This window comes from Chlorocebus sabaeus, chromosome 1 (assembly GCF_047675955.1).
Source record: "Chlorocebus sabaeus isolate Y175 chromosome 1, mChlSab1.0.hap1, whole genome shotgun sequence".
Lineage (NCBI taxonomy): Eukaryota > Metazoa > Chordata > Mammalia > Primates > Cercopithecidae > Chlorocebus > Chlorocebus sabaeus.
This window is the reverse complement of record NC_132904.1, coordinates 96,818,136-96,841,733: the sequence shown is the minus strand read 5'-3', so window position 1 is coordinate 96,841,733 and position 23,598 is coordinate 96,818,136. Positions and strand designations below refer to the sequence as shown.

Genomic DNA, 23,598 nt, shown 5'->3' with positions numbered 1-23,598 from the left:
GAGTTGGCTCTTTGACAGCATTTCTGGACCTGCCCAGGGACAGAAGGGAGCCCACTGCCCTGAAGGGTGAGTTCTAGACCAGGCAACATTCACCAAAAGCTAACTTAAGAGACCCTGGGCCTTAAGGGAACACTGGCAGCAGACTGGCAGTACGACCCATGGGCTTCTGGTGACAGTAACCATGTGGTGAGGCTCCTCTGCCTTTGGAAAGCAGAGGGAAGAATGGGAAGGACTGTGTCTTGTGGTTTGAATATCAACTCAGTCTCAGTACAATAGAACACCAAGTAGACTTCTAAGGATTTTGACTCTAGTCCCTGGCCCCTGGATGGCACCTCTGGATCCGCCTAGGCCCTAGGGGATCTCACCACCCTGAAAGGAAGGACACTGGCCTGGCTCACTCTGCTACATGCTAATTGTAGAGCTCCAGGGCCTTGAGCAAACATAGGCAGTCAGCAGCGAGTGATTTTCAGGAGTGGTTATAGCAGGCCATAGGTGAGACCGAGTGCTGTGCTGGCTTCAGGTCTGACCCAGCACAATTCCAGGGGCGGTGGCCTCCAGGGTACTTATGTCACTTCATCCCCAGCTCCAGGTGGCTCAGAACAGAGAGACTCCATTTGTTTGGGAGAAAGTAAGGAAAGAGAACAAGAGTCTCTGCCTGGTAATCCAGAGAATTCTTTCAGATCCTGTTCAAGACTATCAAGGCAGTACCTCTACTAGTCTCAAAGAACTACCACATTACTGGGCTTGGGGCGTCCCCTAAAGCAGATACAGCTAGATAACCATATGCAAGTCCTTTCAAGTACCTAGAAAAGCCTGCCCAAGGAAGGCAGGTTACAAACAAGTCCAGCCTGCGAAAACAACAATAAATGCCTAACTCTTCAATGGCCAGACACAGATAAACATGCACAAGTATCAAGACCATCCGGGAAAACGTGACTTCACCAAATGAACCAAATATGGCACCAGGGACCAATCTTGGAGAAAGAGAGATATGTGACCTTTCTGACAGATAAATCAAAATAGGTGTTATGAAGAAAGTAAAAAAAAAAAAAAAAAAAAAAAAAAATCAGTAGAATGCCAAGAAGGAATTCAGATTTCTACCAGATAAATTTAACAGAGATTGAAATAATAAACAGAATCCAGCAGAAACTCTGCAGCTGAAAAATGCAACTGACATACTGGAGAAAGCATGAGTCTTTTAATAGTAGAATTGATCTAGCAGAAGAAAGAATGAGTAAACTTTAAGATAGACTATTTGAAAATATATAGTCAGACTAGACAAAAGAAAAAAGAATAATGAAGCACATCTACAAGATTTAGAAAACAGCCACAAAAGGGCAAATCTAAGAGTTTTACCCTTAAAAATAAGGTAGAAAGAGATATGGGTATAAAGTTTATTCAAATAGGTAATATCAGAGAACTTCCCAAACCTAGAGAAAAATATTAATATTTAAGTGGAAGAAGGTTATAGAACACCAAGCAGATTCAACCTAAAGAACAATGCCTCAAGGCATTTAATAATCAAACTCCCAAAGCTCAAGGATAACAAAAGAATCCTAAAAACAGTAAGAGAAAAAACAAATAACATACAAAGGAACTCCAATATGTCTGGCAGCAGACTTTCAGTGGAAACTTTACAGGCCAGGAGGGAGCGGTATGACATATTTAAAGTGCCAATGAAAAAAAAATTACTCTTTTACCATAGAGTAATATATCTGGTGAAAATATCCTTCAAACATGAGGAGAAATAAAGGCTTCTCAGACAAAGAAAAACTGAGGGATTTCATCAACACCAGACCTGTCCTACAAGAAGTGCTAAAGAGAATGCTTCAATCAGAAACAAAAGGACATTAATGAGCAATAAATAATCGCCTGAATGTAAAAAACTCATTGGTAATAGCAAGTACGAAGGAAAACAGAATATTATAACACTGTAACTGTGATGTATAAACTACTCTTATTCTAAGTACAAAGACTAAATGATGAACTAACATAAAATAATAACTACAGCAACATTCAAAGACATAGACAGTACAATAAGATAGAAACAGCAGAAGGTTAAAAAGGAGGTAATTAAAGTTAAGGTGTAGATTTTTTACTAGTTTTCTTTTTACTTGTTTGTTTTGTTTGCAAACAGTGATAAGCTGTTATCAGTTTAAAATAATGGGTTATAAGCTAGTATTTGCAAACCTCATGGTAACTTCAGAGCAAAAAACTTACAAGGGATACACAAAAAATGAAAAGAAAATTACACCATATCATTAGAGAAAAACACCTGCACTAAAAGGAAGACAGGAAGAAAGGAAAGAAGGAAGAACAGACCACAAAATAACCAGAAAACAAATAACAAAATGGCAGGAGTAAGTCCTTACTTATCAATAATAACACTGCACGTAAATGGACTAATCTCTCTACTCAAAAGACAGAGTGGCTGAATGGTTAAAAAAATTAATACACAACAACCTGTTTCCTACAAGCAACACAATTCACCTATAAAGACACTCATAGATTGAAAATACAGTGATAGAAAAACATATTTCATGCCAGTGGAAATCACAAAAGAGCAGTAGTAGCTATATTCATATCAGAAAAAAATAAATTTCAAGACAAAAACTATAAGAAGACATAAAGAAATTCGCCATATAAAGATAAAGGGGTGAATTCAGCAAGAGGATATAACAATTTGAAATACATATGCACTCAATGCTTGAGTACCCAGATATATACAGGAAATATTATGAGAGGTAAGGAAAGAGATACCCCTCACTGCAACAATAGCTGGAGACTTTAATACCTAACTTTCAACACTAGATAGACCTTCCAGACAAAAAATCAACAAAGAAAGATTGAATTTAATCTACACTATGGAACAAACTGACCTAATAAATATTTACAAAACATTTTATCCAACAGCTGAAGAATACACATTCTTTTCGTCAGCACGTAGATTATTCTCAAGGATAGACCGTATGTTAGGTCACAAAAAAATGCTCCCGAATGACCCATGGGTCAATGAAGAAATTAAGAAGGGAATTGAAAAATTTCTTGAGACAAAAGATAATGGAATCACAGCATACCAAGACCTATGGGATACAGCAAAAGCAATACTAAGAGGAAAGTTCATAGCTATAAGTGCCTACATCATTTAAAAAAAAAAGAAAAAGAAAAACTTCAAATCAACAGCCGAATGATGCATCCTAAGGAGCTAGAAAAGCAAGAGTAAACCAAACCCAAAATTAGTAGAAGAAAAATATAATAAAGATCAGAGCAGAAATAAATGAAATTGAAATGAAGAAAACAATACAAAAGATCAATAGAAAAAAAAGGTTTTTTTCTTAAGTTAAAATGAACAAATCTTTAGCCAGACTAAGAAAAAAACAGAGTACACAAATAATCAAAATTGCACATGAAAAGGAGACATTATATCTGACACTGCAGAAATTCAAAGGATCATTAGTAGCTACTATGAGCAACTATGTGCCAATAAATTGGAGTATCTAGAAGAAATGGACAAATTCCTAGACACATACAACCTATCAAGATTGAACCATGAATAAATTCAAAATTTAAGCAGATCAATAATGTGTGATTGAAGCTGTAATAAATGGACATCCAGAAAAAAACTTCAGATTCAATGGCTTCACTGCTGAATTCTACCAAACATTGCTCTGGAAGGGGAACATCACACACTGGGGCCTATTATGGGGAGGGAGAAGGTGGGGGGGGATGGCATTGGGAGTTATACTTGATGTAAATGACGAGTTGATGGATGCTGACGAGTTGATGGGTGCTGACGAGTTGATGGGTGCAGCACACCAACATGGCACAAGTATACATATGTAACAAACCTGCATGTTGTGCACATGTACCCTAGAACTTAAAGTATAATAAAGAAAAAATAAAAATAAAAAAATAAAAAAGAACTAATACCAATCCTACTCAAACTATTTCAAAAAAATAGAGGAGGAGGGAACACTTCCAAATTCATTCTGTTAGGCCAGTATTACCATGGTACCAAAAATAGACAAAGACATATCAAAAAAGAGAAAGAAAAAAACTGTAGACTGGTATCACTGGTAAGTATTGATGCAAAATTTATCAACAAAATACTAGCAAACTGAATTCAACAACACATTAAAAAGTTCATTCATCATGACCAAGTGGAATTTATCCCTGGGATGCAAGCAAATTCAACATACACAAATAAATCAGTGTGATACATTATTATCAATAGAATGAAGGACAAAACACCTATGATAATTTCAATTGATGCTGAAAAAGCATTTGATAAAATTCAATATCTCTTCCTGATAAAAACTCTCAAAAAACTGGGTACAGAAGGAATATAACTCAACATCATAAAAATCATATATGATGAACTCAAGCTAGTATTATATTAAATGGGGAAAGACTGAAAGCTTTTCCTCCTAGATCTGGAACATGACAAGGATGCCCACTTTCACCACTGTTTTTCAGCATAGTACTGGAAGTCCTAGCTAAAGCAATCAGACAAGAGAAAGAAATAAAAGGCATCCAAATTGGAAAGGAAGACATCAACTTTTTCTTGTTTGCAGATGATATAATCATATGTTTGGGAAAATCTAAAGACCCCATCCAAAAACAATTAGAACTGATGATCAAATTCAGTAAATTTTCAGGATACAAAATCAACGTACAAAAATCAGTAGCATTTTTATATGCAAACTGTGAACAATCTGAAAAAGAAATCAAGAAACTAATCTTATTTACAATAGCTACAAATAAAATACAACACCTGGGAATTAACCAAATAAGTGAAAGATCTCTATAACAAAAACTATAAAACACTGATGCAATAAATTGAAAATGACACAAAATAATAGATATTCCATGTTCATGAGTTATAAGAAACAATATTGCTAAAATGTCCATACTATCCAAAGCAATCTAGAGATTTAATGTAATCCCTATCAAAATAACAATGATATTCTTTACAGAAATAGAAAAACCAATGCTTAAGTTTTTATCAGATCACAGAAGAGCTAGAAGAGCCAAAACTATCCTAAGCAAAAAGAACAAAACTGGTGGAATCACATTACCAGACTTCAAATTATACTTGAGAGCTACAGTGATCAAAACAGCATGGCACTGGCATAAAAACAGACGCATGGACCAATGGAACATAATAGAGGACCCCAACATAAATCCACACATCTACAGTGAACTTATTTTCCATAAAAGTTCTCACAACATACATCAAGGAAAGGACAGTTTCTTCACTAAATAGTTCTGGGAAAACTGGATATCTATATGCAGAAAAATGAAACTAGATCCCATCTCTTGCCATATAAAAAATTGAAATGTATTAAAGATTTAAATTGAAGACCTCAAAATATGAAACTACTACAGGAAAACATTGGGAAAACTCTCCAAGACAATGGAGTAGGCAAAGACTTCTTGAGCAATATGCCACAAGCACAGGAAACTAAAGCAAAAATAGACAAATGGGATAATTTAAAAAGCTTCTGCACAGCAAAGAAAACAGTAAACAAAGGGAAGAGACAACCCACAGAATGGGAGAAAATATTTGCAAACTATCTGCCAGAGGATTAATGAATAGAATATATAAAGAGGTCAAACTATATAGGAAGAAATCTAAAAATCCAATTTAAAAAATGGGCAAAAGATTTGAATAGATATTTCTCAAAAGAAGACATATAAATGACAAATAAGCATATGAAAATGTGCTCAACATCATTGATCATCAGGGGAATGCAAATCAAAACTTCAATAAGATATCATCTCACCCCAGTTTACTTGACTTATATCCAAAAGACAGGTAATAACAAATGCTAGTGAGGATCTAGAGAAAAGGGAGCCCTCATACACTGTTGGGGGGGACATAAATTAGTACAACACTATGGAGAACAGTTTGGAGGTTCCTTAAAAAAACTAAAAATAGAGCTACCATACGGTCTAGCAATCCCACTCCTAGGTATATACCCAAAAGAAAGGAAGTTAGTTTATTGAAGTGATATCTGCATTCCCATGTTTATTATGGTAATATTCACCATAGCCAAGATCTGGAAGCAACTTAAATGTTCATCAGCAGATGAATGGATAAAGAAAATGTGATACTTGTACACATGTAGTATTATTGAGCTCTACAAAAGAATGAAATTCTGTCATTTGCAACAACATGGATGGATCTGGAGGTCATCATGTTAAGTGAAATAAGCCAGGCACAGAAAGACAAACATCACATGTTCTCACTCATTGGTATGAGCTAAAAATTAAAACAATCGAACTCATGTAAATAGAGAGTAGAAGGATGGTTACCAGAGGCTGGGAAGTGTAGTTGGTAGTTGGGGATTAGGGGGAAGGGAAGATGGTTAATGGATATAAAAAAATAGTTAGAAAGAATAAATAAGATCTAGTATTTGCTAGCATAACAGGGTGACTGTAGTAAAAAATAATTTAATTGTACATTTTAAACTGACTAAAAGTATATTATTGGATTGTGTGAAATACAAGGGATAGACGCTTGAGGGGATGAATACCCTATTTATCCTGATATAATTACTAAGCATTGTATGCCTGTATCAAAATATCTCATGTAACCCCAAAATATATACACCTACTGTGTACCCATATAAATAAAAAATTAAATGTGTGCATAAAAGTAAAAATATATATTTGTATTATTATTTTGACATCCTAATACTAAGAAATTGGACTGAACCAATGATCTCATCTTTGCTGACTGTGAAGAGTGTTTCTTTCCTATTTATTTATTTATTTATTTATTTATTTTTTGAGAGAGAGTCTCACTCTGTCACCCAGGCTGGAGTGCAGTGGTACAATGTCTGCTCAGTGTAACCTCTGCCTCCCAGGTTCTCATGCCTCAGTCATCTGAATAGCTAAAATTACAGGCCTGTGCTACCATGCCTGGCTGATTTTTGTATTTTTAGCAGACCTGGTTTTTGCCGTGTTGGCCGGGCTGGTCTCGAATTCCTGGACTCAGATGATCCCTGTGCCTCAGCATCCCAAAGTGCTAAGATTACAGGCATGAGCCACCATGCCTGATCGAGTGTTTCTCAATGACTGGACAATTCAAAATATACTCTTCATAAAAATTGTAAAGAAAAATTCTGTTTTTTGGTATGCAGAAAAGAAGCAATTCTATGGCAGAAATGATTTGCTACACTGCTTTGGAATTTAGAATATTCTATTAAATAAGTGAACCTTAAAGAGGCATACCACTTACAATTCAACATCCCTAATGTGAGACCTTTTCTCTCCCAAGCAGCTCTATTTTCAAAGTTTAGTTGGCCCTTCAGAATAGTATTATCTTTTAAAATACTAGATATGTACTTAATAGAGGCAGAGTGCATCATTTGAGAGCATGTCTCAAGATATTGGTGTCTCTTTAAATCTGTGCTGCCTGACAACAGGCACATAATTCAACACTTGGTTCAACACCATTAGTAGCTCTAGCCCTATGTATGTGGTACCACAGTACAAGAAGCATAAAGTACGCAATACAAATCTTCCTCACCTCACTTTCAAAGAAGAGTACTTCGTGCATTTTTCATAGTACTGCTCTTCCATAAGATTTTAATGGACTAAAGTATGTCATGTATATAGAACTCATGATAAAATAGAGACAGGCAATAGATGATTGAGGTAGCTGCAGAAATAGACATTCTTTTAAAATGTATAATCTGAATACACTTTAGCTTGAAATGTAAAAGTGATTTTGCTAAAATGCTTTTTATAGCACAAGGAGATTTATACCATAAAAAGTTGAAAAGGATTATTCATCCCAAATGGATTATTTATTTTTGAAATGAATATTTATAGAGAGCCTCTGAATTAGGCAGCAATCTTTGCCTTTGTTTAAACACAATTAACAATATGCAAAGTAAGGCAGCGCTTTTTAGAAAATATGTGAGCATAAGTACTACTATTGGCAGTCATTTCAGTATCTGCACAGTGAGTACATAAAATGAAGAACAACTAACCTGTTATGCTCTTAATTAATGAACACCTGTACACAATAAAAGCATGGCTGGTTTTATGGATGCATGAAAATCCAACCAGGCAATTAATGTTTAATTTAGAATTCATGCTATTGAAAAGGTAGCAGAAAAAACAACTTATAACAGGCAAATCACAAAAGTGGAGAAGTTGGATTTTCTGTGGATGAATCTTTTCCAACATATTTAAGCCATTTTACCTTTTTTTTTGGTTGTTTAATTTTTATATGGAAAAAACTGAACATCTTTTGTATTGTTATTTAATTTTAATGCGATAATTTGATCATGTGGATTTTTTTTTAAATTAAAGTTTTAAGTTCAGGGGTACATGTGCAGGTTTGTTACACAGGTAAACTTATGACATGGGGGTTTGTTGTACAGGTAATTTCATCACCCAGGTATTTAAGCCTTTGAGCATATACCCAGTAATGGGAGTATCGGGTCAAATGTTATTTCTGTTTTTAGGTCTTTGAGGAGTTGTCACACTTTCTTCCACAATGGTTGACCTAATTTTTACCCCCACCAACAGAGTATAAGTGTTCCTTTTTCTCTGCAACCTTGCCAGCATGTTATTTTTTGACTTTTTAGTAATAGCCACTGTGACTGGCGTGAGATGGTATTTTATTTCTGGTTTTAATATCATTGCATTTTGCATTTCTCTAATGATCAGTGATGTTGAGCTTTTTCTCATATGATTGTTGGCCACATGTATGTCTTCTTTTGAAAAGTGTCTACTCATGTCCTTTGTGCACTTTCTAATGGGGCTGTTTGTTTTTTCTTGTAAATTTCTTTAAGTTCCTTGTAGATGCTGGATATTAGACCTTTATCAGATACAGAGTTTGCAAAAATTTTCTCATATTCTGTGGGTTATCTGTTTACTCTGTTGACAGTTCCTTTTGCTGTGCAGAAGCTCTTAAGTTTAATTAGATCCCATTTGTCAATTTTTGTTTTTGTTGTAATTGCTTTTGTCATCTTCATCATGAAATCTTTGCCCGTTCCTATGACCAGAATGGTATTACCTAGGTTTTTTCCTTGGATTTTGATAGTTTTGTACCTTACATTTAAGTTTTTAATCCATCTTGAGTTAATTTTCGTATATGGTGAAAGGAAGTGGTCAAGTTTCAGTCTTCTGCATATGGCTAGCCAGTTATCTCAGCATGATTTATTGAATAGGAAATCCTTTCCCCAGTGCTTGTTTTTGTCAGGTTTATTGAAGATCACATGGTTGTAGGAGTTAGTCCATATTTCTGCACTCTCTAGTCTGTTCCACTCATTTATGTCTGTTTTAGTACCAGTACCATGCTATTTTAGTTACTGTAGCCCTGTAGTACAGTTTGAAGTTGGGTAATATGTTGCCTCTGGCTTTCTTTTTTTTTTTGCTTAGAATTGCCTTCAGTATTTGGACTCTTTTTTTGGTTCATATGAATTTTAAAATAGTTTTGGTAGTTCATGAAGAATGTCAATGGTAGTTTAGTAGAAATACCATGAACTCTATACATTGCTTTGGGTAGCATGTTCATTTTAACTATACTGAATCTTTCTATGAGTGCTAGCGGGTTCCTGGGTGCCTGTCTCCCTGGGGACTTTTACCACAGTGGCGGAGGCAATGTAGTGGGGGTTGGGCCTGGGGTGAGGGTGGTGGTGGTGGAGGGGTGCCTGATGATAACCGTGTGCCTCCTTGCACTGGAGGTGGTGTTGGCTGGGGGCGGGGCACTGACATGCGCAGGTCTGGGCGTCTTCTCTGCTCTGCAAGCCGGAGGGGTCACTCAGGGTGGGGGAGGATCTGCTGTTCTCTGCACATTCTGAACGTAAGGGTGGGGTACTTGTTGGGGTGGGGCTTGCTGGCTCTGAACCCACCAAAACTCTGTCTGCAATGGCCGTTGGCAGGGGAAGGGGTAGCAGACTGCACTACCAGGTGCTGTCAGAGCAAGGAAAGCAAACCCAAATCCCTACCCCTACCCCTAAGCAGACACGCCCAGCAAACTCATGTGGGAGTTGCCCCATGGAGGAATGTAGGGGACGCTGCCGCTGCAGTGTGAGGAAAGACTGTGCAGGCTGGTGAGTGGCCACAGGAGCCGCCCCGCTTGAGCTCTCTGCCTTGCAGTCAGGGTCCGCCAGAGCAGAAGCTATGATGAGGCCTCCCAAGGCTCCCGAGGGTGCTGTGCATGCAGGTGTGGCCATACTGAGGCCCTCGGAGGGGCCATCAGACTAAGGTGTTGCTCAGGGCGGACTGGCCCCATCTGATGGGCAAAATTGCCTTAAAGAGTTAAGGACAGACAGAAAGTTCCCCTAGGGCTAAAGTCTCCTATGGAGCAAGTTGGACCTAGGGGGATGGTCGTCCCATGCTCCACTACAGATGCTCTTGCACCAAACCCTCTGTGCTCCACATCAGCTGGCTTGCAGCTCCTATCACTTCTCTATGCAGCTCTCCCTGCCAAGTCCAGAGTCCGTGGTGGTCTAAGGGGTCTCCTTCTGCTGGGGTTCCAGAGGCCTGTAGCAAGAGTGGGTTGCTCCTTGCCAGTTCAACTCACCAATTCCCCCAGAGCTGTTGGGGGCTAGAAATAAGTCCGGGTGTGCTGTAGCCCCGCATAGGGTTCCCAACTTTCTCCCCCAATCAGCCCAGTCTCTATGTCTTCCCTCTGTCCACTCTCGGTGCCTTCCCTGTGAAGATCTGTTAGGAGCACGCCAGTCCTCTGGGTCCCTCAGTAGGAGCTGTTCCATTTATCTGAGTCTAGTGGGCCATCTTTGGATTTGTTTTCTTTCTTTTCCCTCCCTCTCTCCCTCCATTCTCCTTCCCTCCTAGAGAGCCATAATATGTTTTAGAGAAAAAGTCTACTGTTTTGATTGTTTATTTTAATGATTATAAGCTTTGTTCAATTTGTTAGAGGTCAAAAGTCATATTTTTGGTTCAGTTCTATAACTATAATACACAGTGGACACAGTTAATTCTTCGTCTTGTATGTACATGCGTATCTGACCTGTGTACTGCTGTGCGTAGGGGGCTATAAAGGAAAACATTGTTTCCTTTACAAATATGACATGTTGAGTACCAGTACCAAACACTGTTCTAGATTTCAGTGTAGGGCAGTGAACATATATGACAAATCTTCATTTTCAGTGCACTTTTATTTGAGACCCATGTATTATCATTGAGCATAAAACATTAGCATTTGTTATTTTTTCCTCCCTGTACCTATCCCTGATCCTCCTCTTTCTATTGTTTTCATATTGTTCTTATCAACACTATTAATGTTTGTGTTCCCCTAGGTAAATGTGTAACCAGACACTTTCTTAATATACAATATTAGGTGGACATAAAAGATAGACCTCAATAAGACTTTGTCTAATGTCATAAAAAATCTACTCAAGAAAATTTCTGTATTCCTTATTTCTTTATTTTTTTCTGCTCCTTCCATGTGATAGGCAAGATATCTTAAAATTCAAATAGAGCTGTTAATTCCTCCGTCATTAGAAACATTTTATCAGATGTGCTTTTTCTAAAAGATGAGAATAATGTAATGTTTTTAAAGTCAAGGAGCAGATTGGTATTTATTTTACATATAAACTTCAAGAAGGCAGTAGGTCAAGGAAGGACTATGTTTACTTTTTGTAAAGTGTAATTTATATGGGTTTGGTTGTGAAGAGTAACATAAAAGAGTTCTAAGGAAGTACACTGTAATTCAAGTAAAGTATCACTGGAGAAAAAGAAGGTGAGCAGATTTATTCTGAATCTTAAGGGTATGCTATATTGAATGAGTATATTATTAGAAGAATAAATGAACTGCTTCAGTTTCATGGTAACCTGAACATCAGTGCAAGGATTGGGAGAAAATTTAAGCATTTAGATGGTTGTATTTGTGGAAACAAGGAGAAAAAGTTCTGAAAACAAATAAAATGAAATAATTATTTTAAAGAAAATAATTTTATGATGTTTAGTAAATGAATCAGGACAAATTATGCTCAGGCAAGCAACGGAGCAATCATGGTGAATTCACTTCAGTTTCAAGATGATTAGAAGCATACCAAATCCAATCTGACTATTCCAAATGTTTACCTGCTTCATTTGTGCGGATCATTCGAGATGGGGTGCTGGGATCTCCTGTCCCAATAGGGTTGGTGGCCACCACTCGAAATTCATATTCCACCCAGGGATTTAGGTCTACAGCCATGGCTGACTCCATGTCCCCTGTTATGATTTCTGGCACTATAGAAAGGAAGGAAATTTCATGTCATTAGGAGGACTGGAAAAATGCTACAAATGGCAATCAAGAATATTAATGCTACTGACAGAATCAGCAGGCTGAAGCATATTTCCTCAAAACACGTGGTCATGGGGTCACCTCCAGTGTCATTAGTAAAATGAAAATCAGTCTTCAGGGAGTAAGCACTTGCATATGTCAAAGTTTGTTGGAGTTAATTAAAACTCTTTCATTTTATCTTTACACAAAACTTGCCATTATGTACACTAATAATTATTTCATCAATCCCTCAGCCCCAGATAAGGGGCCAATTAGAACTATAATTTAAACAGTTTTCTTTCAATTTCTAGGAAATTTCTTGAGCAGTTTGCTCTCCCAGTTCTGGCAAACATGTTTAGTCACTTGGTAATTCCAAGCAGCAAATTAACAATATATCTCTTTAATTTAAAAAACACAGTTTGTGATATCTGAGTAGAAACACTGAGTTCTTCTTAGAGTGACTTTTGTACTACATTTAAATTTTTGTCAGGGCATAACATTGTTTGTCAGTACAGTTACCATTGGTGAAGCGTTTATACATGGCATACATGCTTCGTTTTGGACTGCTTTTCTTGTTCACTCATCTCTGCTGTCTAGGAAATGTTTCTAAACATTTGTTACAGGAGTGAAAAGGCAGTATGTGGAGAATCTCCCTTGCAGCATGCAAAGATCCTCTGGATTTATATCAGTCTTGGATTTCTCTACTGCATGGCAGTAGAGCCGGGATGGGAGTTTGGGGTCTTGATTTGAGGACTCAATTCTGTTTTACCGCAGCAAGGTGGAATGAAATTGCTTTGAATTTTCCATGAAAATCTCTTCTGAAAGGTACCAAAAGAATGTTACCAAATAAGTAGCTCTGTGAAAGGTGAATGCTCAGAGTATAGGCAGCGTGAGCTGCCCGACAAATCTCACAGCACTGCAGAGCTGATGTGTTTTCTTAAAGCAGCGACAGGAAGACATGGAAAAACAAAAACAGTCTGCCCCCTCTTGCTGCACTGGCAGCTGAGCAGTACGCTTGGAGTCTAAGAGGTGGGTGAGGGAAAGGCCACTATCAGACCACAGCCTGGCGAAATGTCAAGCTATGCTTGACAAACATACAAAAGAGAAGAAGAGATTTCCAGATAATGCTCAGCCTTCTGTAGCCCAGAGCCTACACTGTATCACTAATACTTGCATTGGGAGCACCAGGACTTAACATCACTGTTTAATTTACTTATATTTATGTAAGTCATCTCAAGTAACTCCAGACATCTGGACCATGCTCATCCCTTTTATTCTAATCTCCAGAGAATTCTGCCACTTTTCTCTTCTGCCTAGCTCATATCTCTTCCTCATTCTTGAAGTTCTTCCACTGTGACACTTGGAATTTATCATCTGTCATTAGCAAAATCCCCTGTATACTTAATCTCCTCTTTGGGCATATCGACAACTTTTTACTCCAATAGAAACTAAGAAATTTTACCCTTATTAAGGGGTGGACCTCTTAAGATATCATGGAGAAAAAGAACCAGCCCTTTTTTCCTGTCTCTCCCACATCTCTAATGGATGTTTCCCATCAGCATACAAGCATGCGGATGTTTTTCTCTGAAAAACAAAACTAAGGTCTCAACATTTCCTCTCCTTCCAGCCTTCACTCAGTTTCTCTGATTCTTTTGAGAGTTGTTTGTGCTATTACTTACTGTCTGCAATTATTTTTCTTCCATTCTCTCTTGAACCCATGCCAGTCAGACTCTTACCTCCAGTTTTCCATCATACTGCCTTCTGTCAAGATTACCAATGAATGGTCTCTGTTACTGAAACCTTAAGGCCAGATCTCTGTTACCCATCTTACTTGGACTATCATCATCCTTTGACACAGTTGATCATCCTTTGAAATACTTCTCGAAACTTAACTTCTGGTTCTCTCCCACCTGATTATGCCTTCTCAGTCTCCACTGCTGATTTCTTTTTGTCTTCCTGATGCAACTTGGCTCTACGATTTTCCATTTTCTTACTCCATGGTGATTTATCCAGCCTCATGGTTTTAGATACCCTCTATGCTGATAACTCTAATATTTTTAATGAACCTCTTCTCTACATTTCAGACTCATATGTTCAATGGCATATTATTAATAGACATTACTATTTGAATAGATTTCTGCAGTATTCTTATCCAGGGAATGACAATTGCTTTCTTACAGATGTTGTATCCCAAATCTTCAGGCCATCCTGGACTCCTTTCTTTCTCCCCTGTCCCACGCCAATCCATTAGAAAATTATGGCATCTGTGACTTCAAACTATGTTGATATCTCCACTTATCTTGGCAGAAAAATTTCTTGGAAGAGTTGTCTGTATTAATTTTTTTCCTATTGTCTCTGGAACTCATTCTTGTCAGACTTTGATGCTGATGGCCTACCATCACATCAAAACTGCTATTGTCAAGGTTACCAGTGACCTCCATATAGCTAGAACTATTGATCAATTCTCAGTCTTCATTTTACTTGACATCTTGGTAGCATCTGACACAGCTCATTAGGCCTTTTTCTTCGATAGGCTTTATTTCTTTTTTTTCCACGGCATGACATTATTTTGGTTTTCCTTTTACCTCAATGATTGCTTTTATTCTGCCTCCTTTGGATGGCTGTCTTCTCTACAACTTCTTACTGTTACAATGCTCCAGGGCGTTATTTTCATGCTGTTTCTTCTTTATTTTATACTTACTTTCTTGGAGGTGACATAGGGTCTCATATTTTAAAATATTATATGACAAATTGAATTCTTTATCTCATTGCTACCCAATCTGTTCCAATTATGAAGGTTTCTCAGGCTTCTCCATGTCACCTAATGATAACTCCATCCTTAAGTTGGTTAGGTCAAAAATCTTGTAGTTTTCCTTGAATTCTTTTTCTCTCATACTGTTTACATCCAGTTTGTTGCAAATGCTGTGGGTTTTAGCTTCCAAATAGTTTCAAATTCTGACCACTTTTATGACCTCTGTCATAAAAGCATCAGTGACCTGTGTCACCACCAAGCTTCTGTCACATTGGAGCACCATCATCTCTCCACCATAATAATAGCTTCCTAAATAGTTTAGTCACTCTTCACTTATCCTTCCCATAAGTCTATTTTTAACATAGCTTGAATGACTATATTTAAACTTAAGACTTAGAAGAGCAATCCTCCAATGTCTCATTTCTCAAAGGGTGAAAACACAAGTAATGTATGATCTGGTCTTGCCAGTATCTCTCAAAACTCATCTCGCTTTCTCCCTAAAACTCATTCTGCTCCTGCCTCACTGATCTTCTAATGCTCTTGCGTATCATGCTCCTAATACTTTTGCTCTAGTTGCTCCTTATACCTGGGCTGCCTCCCCCTAGATATTGGGATAGCTAAGTTCATACCTCCTATAAAATGTACACAAATATACCTTCTCAGTAAAGCATACCCCAACCACTCTATTTCAAAGTGCAAGCTTCCTGCAATGGACTAAATGTGTCCTCTCAAAATTCATATATTACAGTCCTAACCCCTAATGTGGCTGTTATTTGGTGATAGAGCTTCTAAGGAAATAATTAAGAATGATGTGGTAAGAGTGGGGCTGTGATCTTAGCGTCCTTATAGGATGAGACACGAGAGCTCTCTCTCACTTTGTGTGTGTGTGTGTGTGTGTGTGTGTGTCATCCATGTGAGAACACAGTGAGAAAGCAACTTGATGTTGGAACTCCCAACCTCTAGAACTGTAATAAAGTAAATTTCTGTTGTTTAATCCACTCAGTCCATGGAATTTTGTTATAGCAGCCTGAGTTGACTAATACACTGACCCTGATCATAGTACTTCTGATTCCTCTTACTGCATATAATTTATTTTTCCCCCATAGTACTCATCAACTTCTAAGATATTATATAATTTACTTGCTTATTATGTTCTCTGTTTATTGTTTGTCTTCACCTATAGGAATAGATTCTTCACAAGGGCAAGGATTTATTTATTTGGTATTGTTCATTGATATACCGCATGTGCCTAGAACACTTCCTAAAAGGTGCTTGGTAAATTTTTATTAAATGAATGAGAGTTCAAATTGCCTGGTGTGATCAGAATTGGCAATATTAATTAATTCTGCTTGAATCTTGATGTAATCAGTATAAGCTTTAATATACATATAAAAATAGTCTTCCTTCCAAAGCTATGCATAGTTATATCCTCTTGGTCATAACTATAGACTTTAAAGACTCCCTTTCCAAGCCCATATCCTTTCCACCACCGTTCATTCCTCTCTTTAAAGTGAAAAAAAAAAAAAAGATTTGGAAATTCTAAATTCCCTGTTACTTGTAAGAGATATAAAATAATTATAAGTATTAATTGAAGGTATTATTATTTTTGGTAAAACAAAATGCAATATGAAAGAAAGTAAAAACTTTCTTTTTTATACAATTAGGACTTTGATTTGAAATGCAATATTGTGGAGATGAAGAGTAATGGAGGATTTATATCAAAATAAGCACTTTAAAAGTCTTGCAGCATCTTTTTATAAATATATCATTTCTGGAACTTTAGGGACAAGTTGGTTTCAAAGAAAACATTGTGCATCAGAGAGAACATGACAGCAACTAAAGACAGTGGAAGGCCTTATATCGACTTAGGGGAAGCATCTTGTTGAAATGTCTTTCCAAGCAAAAGAATCACATCCAAGACTATTTATTTTGAGACAAGATCTTATTCTGTTGTCCAGACTGGTCTCAATCTCCTGACCCTAAGTGATCTTCCCACCTCAGGATGTCTCAAAGTGCTGAGATCACAAGTATGTGCCACCCAAACTCAGCCACCAATTTAATTAATAAAATACCAAATAAATCTGTTCAGTTAAAAAATGTAACCAATCAGTCTGTGCAAAAATATCCGCAGTAGAAGACATATCCACTGATATAAGAATATTTAAGAAGCATATCTGAGTTAAGTAAACAAAGACCAGTGAATTCTGTGATTATAGACAATTTGATATTCCTAGGTAGACATAATCAAAAATTACATCAGCTAATGCTTCTCAGTAGTATAAAAAAGAAAGTCAGGTTTCTAAATCAAAAGCCATTTGCTTGAGTGGAAAAGAGGTCTGCAAGTGAAATGATCTATTTGTTATGGCTGTTTGCATACTTTTTGCAAAATAAATACATTATTCTCATTTACATTTTAGTCTCATTTGCAGGAGGCGGTATTCATATGTTAATTCCAAGACGTGCTCAGCTAGAGGGTTCATGTGGAACCTCTGACTTCATTTTCCACAAATGAGAAACTCATTATTTTTTATGCTCATTTTGGTATATTTTAAATGCTTTTCAAATAGTAGATTATCAATTGCATTAATTGTATCAGCAAGGTTAAACTCCAGATTCATTTTTTTTCCTAATGGATATTGTTAAATTAGAGTTTATTTTGACTGAAATTAATTTAGAATGAGGGAGCAACTATGAAACCAAAAGGCCCATGACCAGTGGAGCTGGTGTGGTTCCAGAGAGACTTATTTCCCCATCATAGGCATGAAAGAAACGATGAGAATGAGCATGGTACTAAAACCAGGAAGCATCTAAAAGACCTATTTTGGAGTGTGTAAATCTTGTGGACAGCTCTTCATCAGGCTTGCCCTGAGGACAGCATGCCTCTGCCAATAGGTGCAATTAATGATACGTTTTGGAGAAATGAGTTAGAAGAGGACACGTCTAGTGAGAGCCCTAGCACCATGAAGGGTAAATACAATTGATCACTTGCAGAAATCTTTTTCTGAAGGAAAACTTTTTAATAAGTACAGCACAATTGCAGGGTTTTTAGAAGTGTTGTTCTTGCTGAATTGAATTAAAAAAGAACTCTGAAAAATATCACCATCAAAAAGTGGGCAAAGGATATGAACAGACACTTCTCAAAAAAAGACATTTGTGTGACCAACAAACATATATTAAAAAAGCTCAACCTATCACCGATCATTAGAGAAATGCAAATCAAAACTACAATGAGATACCATCTCATGCCAGTCAGAATGGCAGTTACTAAATAGTCAAGAAAAAACAGATGTTGGTGAGGCTGTGGAGAAATAGGAACACTTTTACACTGTTGGTGGGAATGTAAATTAGCTCGATCCTTGGGGAAGATAGTGTGGTGATTCCTCAAGGATCTAGAAACAGAAATACCATTTGACCCAGCAATCCATTACTGGGTATATACCCAACGGAATACAAATCATTCTACTATAAAGATACATGCACATGTATGTTTATTGCAGCACTATTTACATTAGCAGAGACATGGAACCAACTCAAATGCCCATAAATAATAGACTGGGTAAAGGAAATGTGACACATATACACCATGGAGTATTATGTAGTCATGAAAAAAGAATGAGTTCATGTCCTTTGCCAGGACATGGATGAAACTGGAAGTCATCATCCTCAACAAACTAACAAAGGAATAGAAAACCAAACACCACATGTTCTCACTCATAAGTGGGAGCTGAAAAATGAGGACACATGGACACAGGGAGAGAAACAACACACACTGGGACCTGTCAGGGAATGAGGGGAGGGGACAGCATCAGGAGCATCAGGACAAACAGCTAATGCATGTGGGGCTTAAAACCTACATGACAGGTTGATAGGCACAGCAAACCAGCATGGCACACATATACCTATGTAACAAACCTGCACATTCTGCACATGTATCCCAGAACTTAAAGTAAAATAAAAATTTAAAAATATTTCTAGCATTCAAATAATATTAGAAAGATACAACTTTACAGTAGGGAATTCTAAAACAAACACAAAAATGACATTTAATTCAAATGCCTAAATCCTCCACAGACACATGAATATGTATGTTTTTATACACACACACACATATATGTGTATATATATAAACATATGTATATATAAACAAGTAAAAACAGATGAACTGAGAAAGCCATAGGCGAGAATGAGAACATAAGTGTAACTAGCAAAGCATGGACGTAGCAGGTAGAAGATATGTACTGGATTGCTATGGGCATAGGATCAGTAATAAAACACACATGCGTTGCAATGTATCCACAAGGAAAACTTCTCCAAAAGTAAGTTGCATGGGTAGTGTGGCAAGAGCAGATTGGGAGCATGGCTGTAGGCAAGAGGATGGGTTAGGTGAGTGCACAACACCAGATCTGAAGTTGAGGTCATTTCCTGGCCGCAGAGCCAAAGATTTATGCTGTCACACTCAGAATAAGATTGAAGCACAGGGTTGAAGGTTATAAGAATTTCTGAGTAAATCTGCTCATGTGGTTTAAATGTGTCCTTCCTGAATTAACTACCATACCTAGAGATTCCCCAGTTTGGGGGTCTTTAAAGGTATCACAGGGTTATAATGGATCCAGGAAAGAGGCTGATATGAGCAATTATCTATAATACAAAATAAATATGTATATGTGCATAATAAATATGTTTATAGACACTATAATGATCAAACTGAGGTCTAACTTAATGCAGGAGCCTAAATATCAAATAAATTGTGAATTAAATTCTGCATATAGGTAAACAAATTTTCTCTTTCTGATATTATGATGTTTCATACAAAAACTCAAATTTCATTTACCTACACAATAAAATGAACCACTTTGCCCTCATAATATTGTGGTTGAGTTTTAAGGTTACTGCACTCAAATGTTTTACTGATTTCTCTATTTAATTTCTAAATAGGTCAATAGAGGTCATTAGACTTTAAAACAAAAACACAGTTGTTAGTATGGACAATTGCTTCTAAAGATTCTCTTCTGTAGCCTTACTGTACACTTTTCAAATACCAATATGTTTAATAAGTGTCTAATAACTATCAAGTAAGTGTGATTTTACATATCCCTGCTGGACAGCCACATTTGGAGAGATATGGGAAATTGTAAAATGAAAAGAAAATGATTAGAGATGAAAAAAATTTTAAAATAATGCAACTATAATGCAAACATCTTGGAAGCAGGCATTAAAATGGTGTGCAGTGTAATTTTATAGTAGATTTTCTTTTTTAATTATACTTTAAGTTCTGGGATACATGCGCAGAGCGGGCAGGTTTGTTACATAGGTATACACATGCCATGGTGGTTTGCTCCACCCATCAACCCGTCATCTACATTAGGTATTTCTCCTAATGCTATCCCTCCCCTAAGCCCCCACCCTCTGGCAGGCCCCAGTGTGTGATGTTCCCTTCCCTGTGTCAATGTGTTCTCCTTCGTCAACTCCCACTTATGAGTGAGAACAAGCGGTGTTTGGTTTTCTGTTCCTGTGTTAGTTTGCTGAGAATGATGGTTTCCAGCTTCATCCATGTCCCTGCAAAGGACATGAACTCATTCTTTTTTATGGCTTCATAGTATTCCATGGCATATATGTGCCACATTTTCTTTTTTTTTTTTTTTTTTTTTTTTTAAATTTATTTATTATTATTAAACTTCAAGTTGTAGGGTACATGTGCACAATGTGCAGGTTTGCTACATATGTATACTTGTGCCATGTTGGTGTGCTGCACCCATCAACTCGTCATTTACATCAGGTATAACTCCCAAAGCAATCCCTCCCCCCTCCCCCCTCCCCATGATAGGCCCCGGTGTGTGATGTTCCCCTTCCCGAGTCCAAGTGATCTTATTGTTCAGTTCCCACCTACGAGTGAGAACATGCGGTGTTTGGTTTTCTGTTCTTGTGATAGTTTGCTAAGAATGATGGTTTCCAGCTGCATCCATGTCCCTACAAAGGACACAAACTCATCCTTTTTTATGGCTGCATAGTATTCCATGGTGTATATGTGCCACATTTTCTTAATCCAATCTGTCACTGATGGACATTTGGGTTGATTCCAAGTCTTTGCTATTGTGAATAGTGCTGCAATAAACATACGTGTGCATGTGTCCTTATAGCAGCATAATTTATAATCCTTTGGGTATATACCCAGTAATGGGATGGCTGGGTCATATGGTACATCTAGTTCTAGATCCTTGAGGAATCGCCATACTGTTTTCCATAATGGTTGAACTAGTTTACACTCCCACCAACAGTGTAAAAGTGTTCCTATTTCTCCACATCCTCTCCAGCACCTGTTGTTTCCTGACTTTTGAATGATCGCCATTCTAACTGGTGTGAGATGGTATCTCATTGTGGTTTTGATTTGCATTTCTCTGATGGCCAGTGATGATGAGCATTTTTTCATGTGTCTGTTGGCTGTATGAATGTCTTCTTTTGAGAAATGTCTGTTCATATCCTTTGCCCACTTTTGGATGGGGTTGTTTGTTTTTTTCTTGTAAATTTGTTTGAGTTCTTTGTAGGTTCTGGATATTAGCCCTTTGTCAGATGAGTAGATTGCAAAAATTTTCTCCCATTCTGTAGGTTGCCTGCTCACTCTGATGGTAGTTTCTTTTGCTGTGCAGAAGCTCTTTAGTTTGATGAGATCCCATTTGTCAATTTTGGCTTTTGTTGCCGTTGCTTTTGGTGTTTTAGACATGAAGTCTTTGCCCATGCCTATGTCCTGAATGGTACTACCTAGGTTTTCCTCTAGGATTTTTATGGTATTAGGTCTAACATTTAAGTCTCTAATCCATCTTGAATTAATTTTCGTATAAGGAGTAAGGAAAGGATCCAGTTTCAGCTTTCTACTTATGGCTAGCCAGTTTTCCCAGCACCATTTATTAAATAGGGAATCCTTTCCCCATTTCTTGTTTCTCTCAGGTTTGTCAAAGATCAGATGGCTGTAGATATGTGGTATTATTTCTGAGGACTCTGTTCTGTTCCATTGGTTTATATCTCTGTTTTGGTACCAGTACCATGCTGTTTTGGTTACTGTAGCCTTGTAGTATAGTTTGAAGTCAGGTAGCGTGATGCCTCCAGCTTTGTTCTTTTGACTTAGGATTGTCTTGGAGATGCGGGCTCTTTTTTGGTTCCATATGAACTTTAAAGCAGTTTTTTCCAATTCTGTGAAGAAGCTCATTGGTAGCTTGATGGGGATGGCATTGAATCAATAAATTACCTTGGGCAGTATGGCCATTTTCACGATATTGATTCTTCCTATCCATGAGCATGGTATGTTCTTCCATTTGTTTGTGTCCTCTTTGATTTCACTGAGCAGTGGTTTGTAGTTCTCCTTGAAGAGGTCCTTTACATCCCTTGTAAGTTGGATTCCTAGGTATTTTATTCTCTTTGAAGCAATTGTGAATGGAAGTTCATTCCTGATTTGGCTCTCTGTTTGACTGTCACTGGTGTATAAGAATGCTTGTGATTTTTGCACATTAATTTTGTATCCTGAGACTTTGCTGAAGTTGCTGATCAGCTTAAGGAGATTTTGGGCTGAGACAATGGGGTTTTCTAAATATACAATCATGTCGTCTGCAAACAGGGACAATTTGACTTCTTCTTTTCCTAACTGAATCCCCTTGATTTCTTTCTCTTGCCTGATTGCCCTAGCCAGAACTTCCAACACTATGTTGAATAGGAGTGGTGAGAGAGGGCATCCCTGTCTTGTGCCAGTTTTCAAAGGGAATTTTTCCAGTTTTTGCCCATTCAGTATGATATTGGCTGTGGGTTTGTCATAAATAGCTCTTATGATTTTGAGGTACGTTCCATCAATACCGAATTTATTGAGCGTTTTTAGCATGAAGGGCTGTTGAATTTTGTCAAAAGCCTTTTCTGCATCTATTGAGATAATGATGTGGTTCTTGTCTTTGGTTCTGTTTATATGCTGGATTATGTTTATTGATTTGCGAATGTTGAACCAGCCTTGCATCCCAGGGATGAAGCCCACTTGATCATGGTGGATAAGCTTTTTGATGTGCTGCTGAATCCGGTTTGCCAGTATTTTATTGAGGATTTTTGCATCGATGTTCATCAGGGATATTGGTCTAAAATTCTCTTTTTTTGTTGTGTCTCTGCCAGGCTTTGGTATCAGGATGATGTTGTCCTCATAAAATGAGTTAGGGAGGATTCCCTCTTTTTCTATTGATTGGAATAGTTTCAGAAGGAATGGTACCAGCTCCTCCTTGTACCTCTGGTAGAATTCAGCTGTGAATCCATCTGGTCCTGGACTTTTTTTGGTTGGTAGGCTATTAATTATTGCCTCAATTTCAGAGCCTACTATTGGTCTATTCAGGGATTCAACTTCTTCCTGGTTTAGTCTTGGAAGAGTGTAAGTGTCCAGGAAATTATCCATTTCTTCTAGATTTTCCAGTTTATTTGCGTAGAGGTGTTTATAGTATTCTCTGATGGTAGTTTGTATTTCTGTGGGGTCGGTGGTGATATCCCCTTTATCATTTTTAATTGCGTCGATTTGATTCTTCTCTCTTTTCTTCTTTGTTAGTCTTGCTAGTGGTCTGTCAATTTTGTT

At 37.4% G+C, this 23,598-nt stretch overlaps 1 protein-coding gene across 1 annotated transcript in view; it reads right to left on the bottom strand.

Annotated features, from left to right (window-relative positions):
• Positions 1–23,598, bottom strand: part of CNTN5 (contactin 5) — a 1,322,079-nt gene that overhangs the window by 70,832 nt on the left and 1,227,649 nt on the right. The window contains exon 18 of the mRNA XM_038004871.2: positions 12,073–12,222. Within this exon, the coding sequence (XP_037860799.2) occupies positions 12,073–12,222 (150 nt within the window). The remainder of the gene's footprint in view (positions 1–12,072; positions 12,223–23,598) is intronic.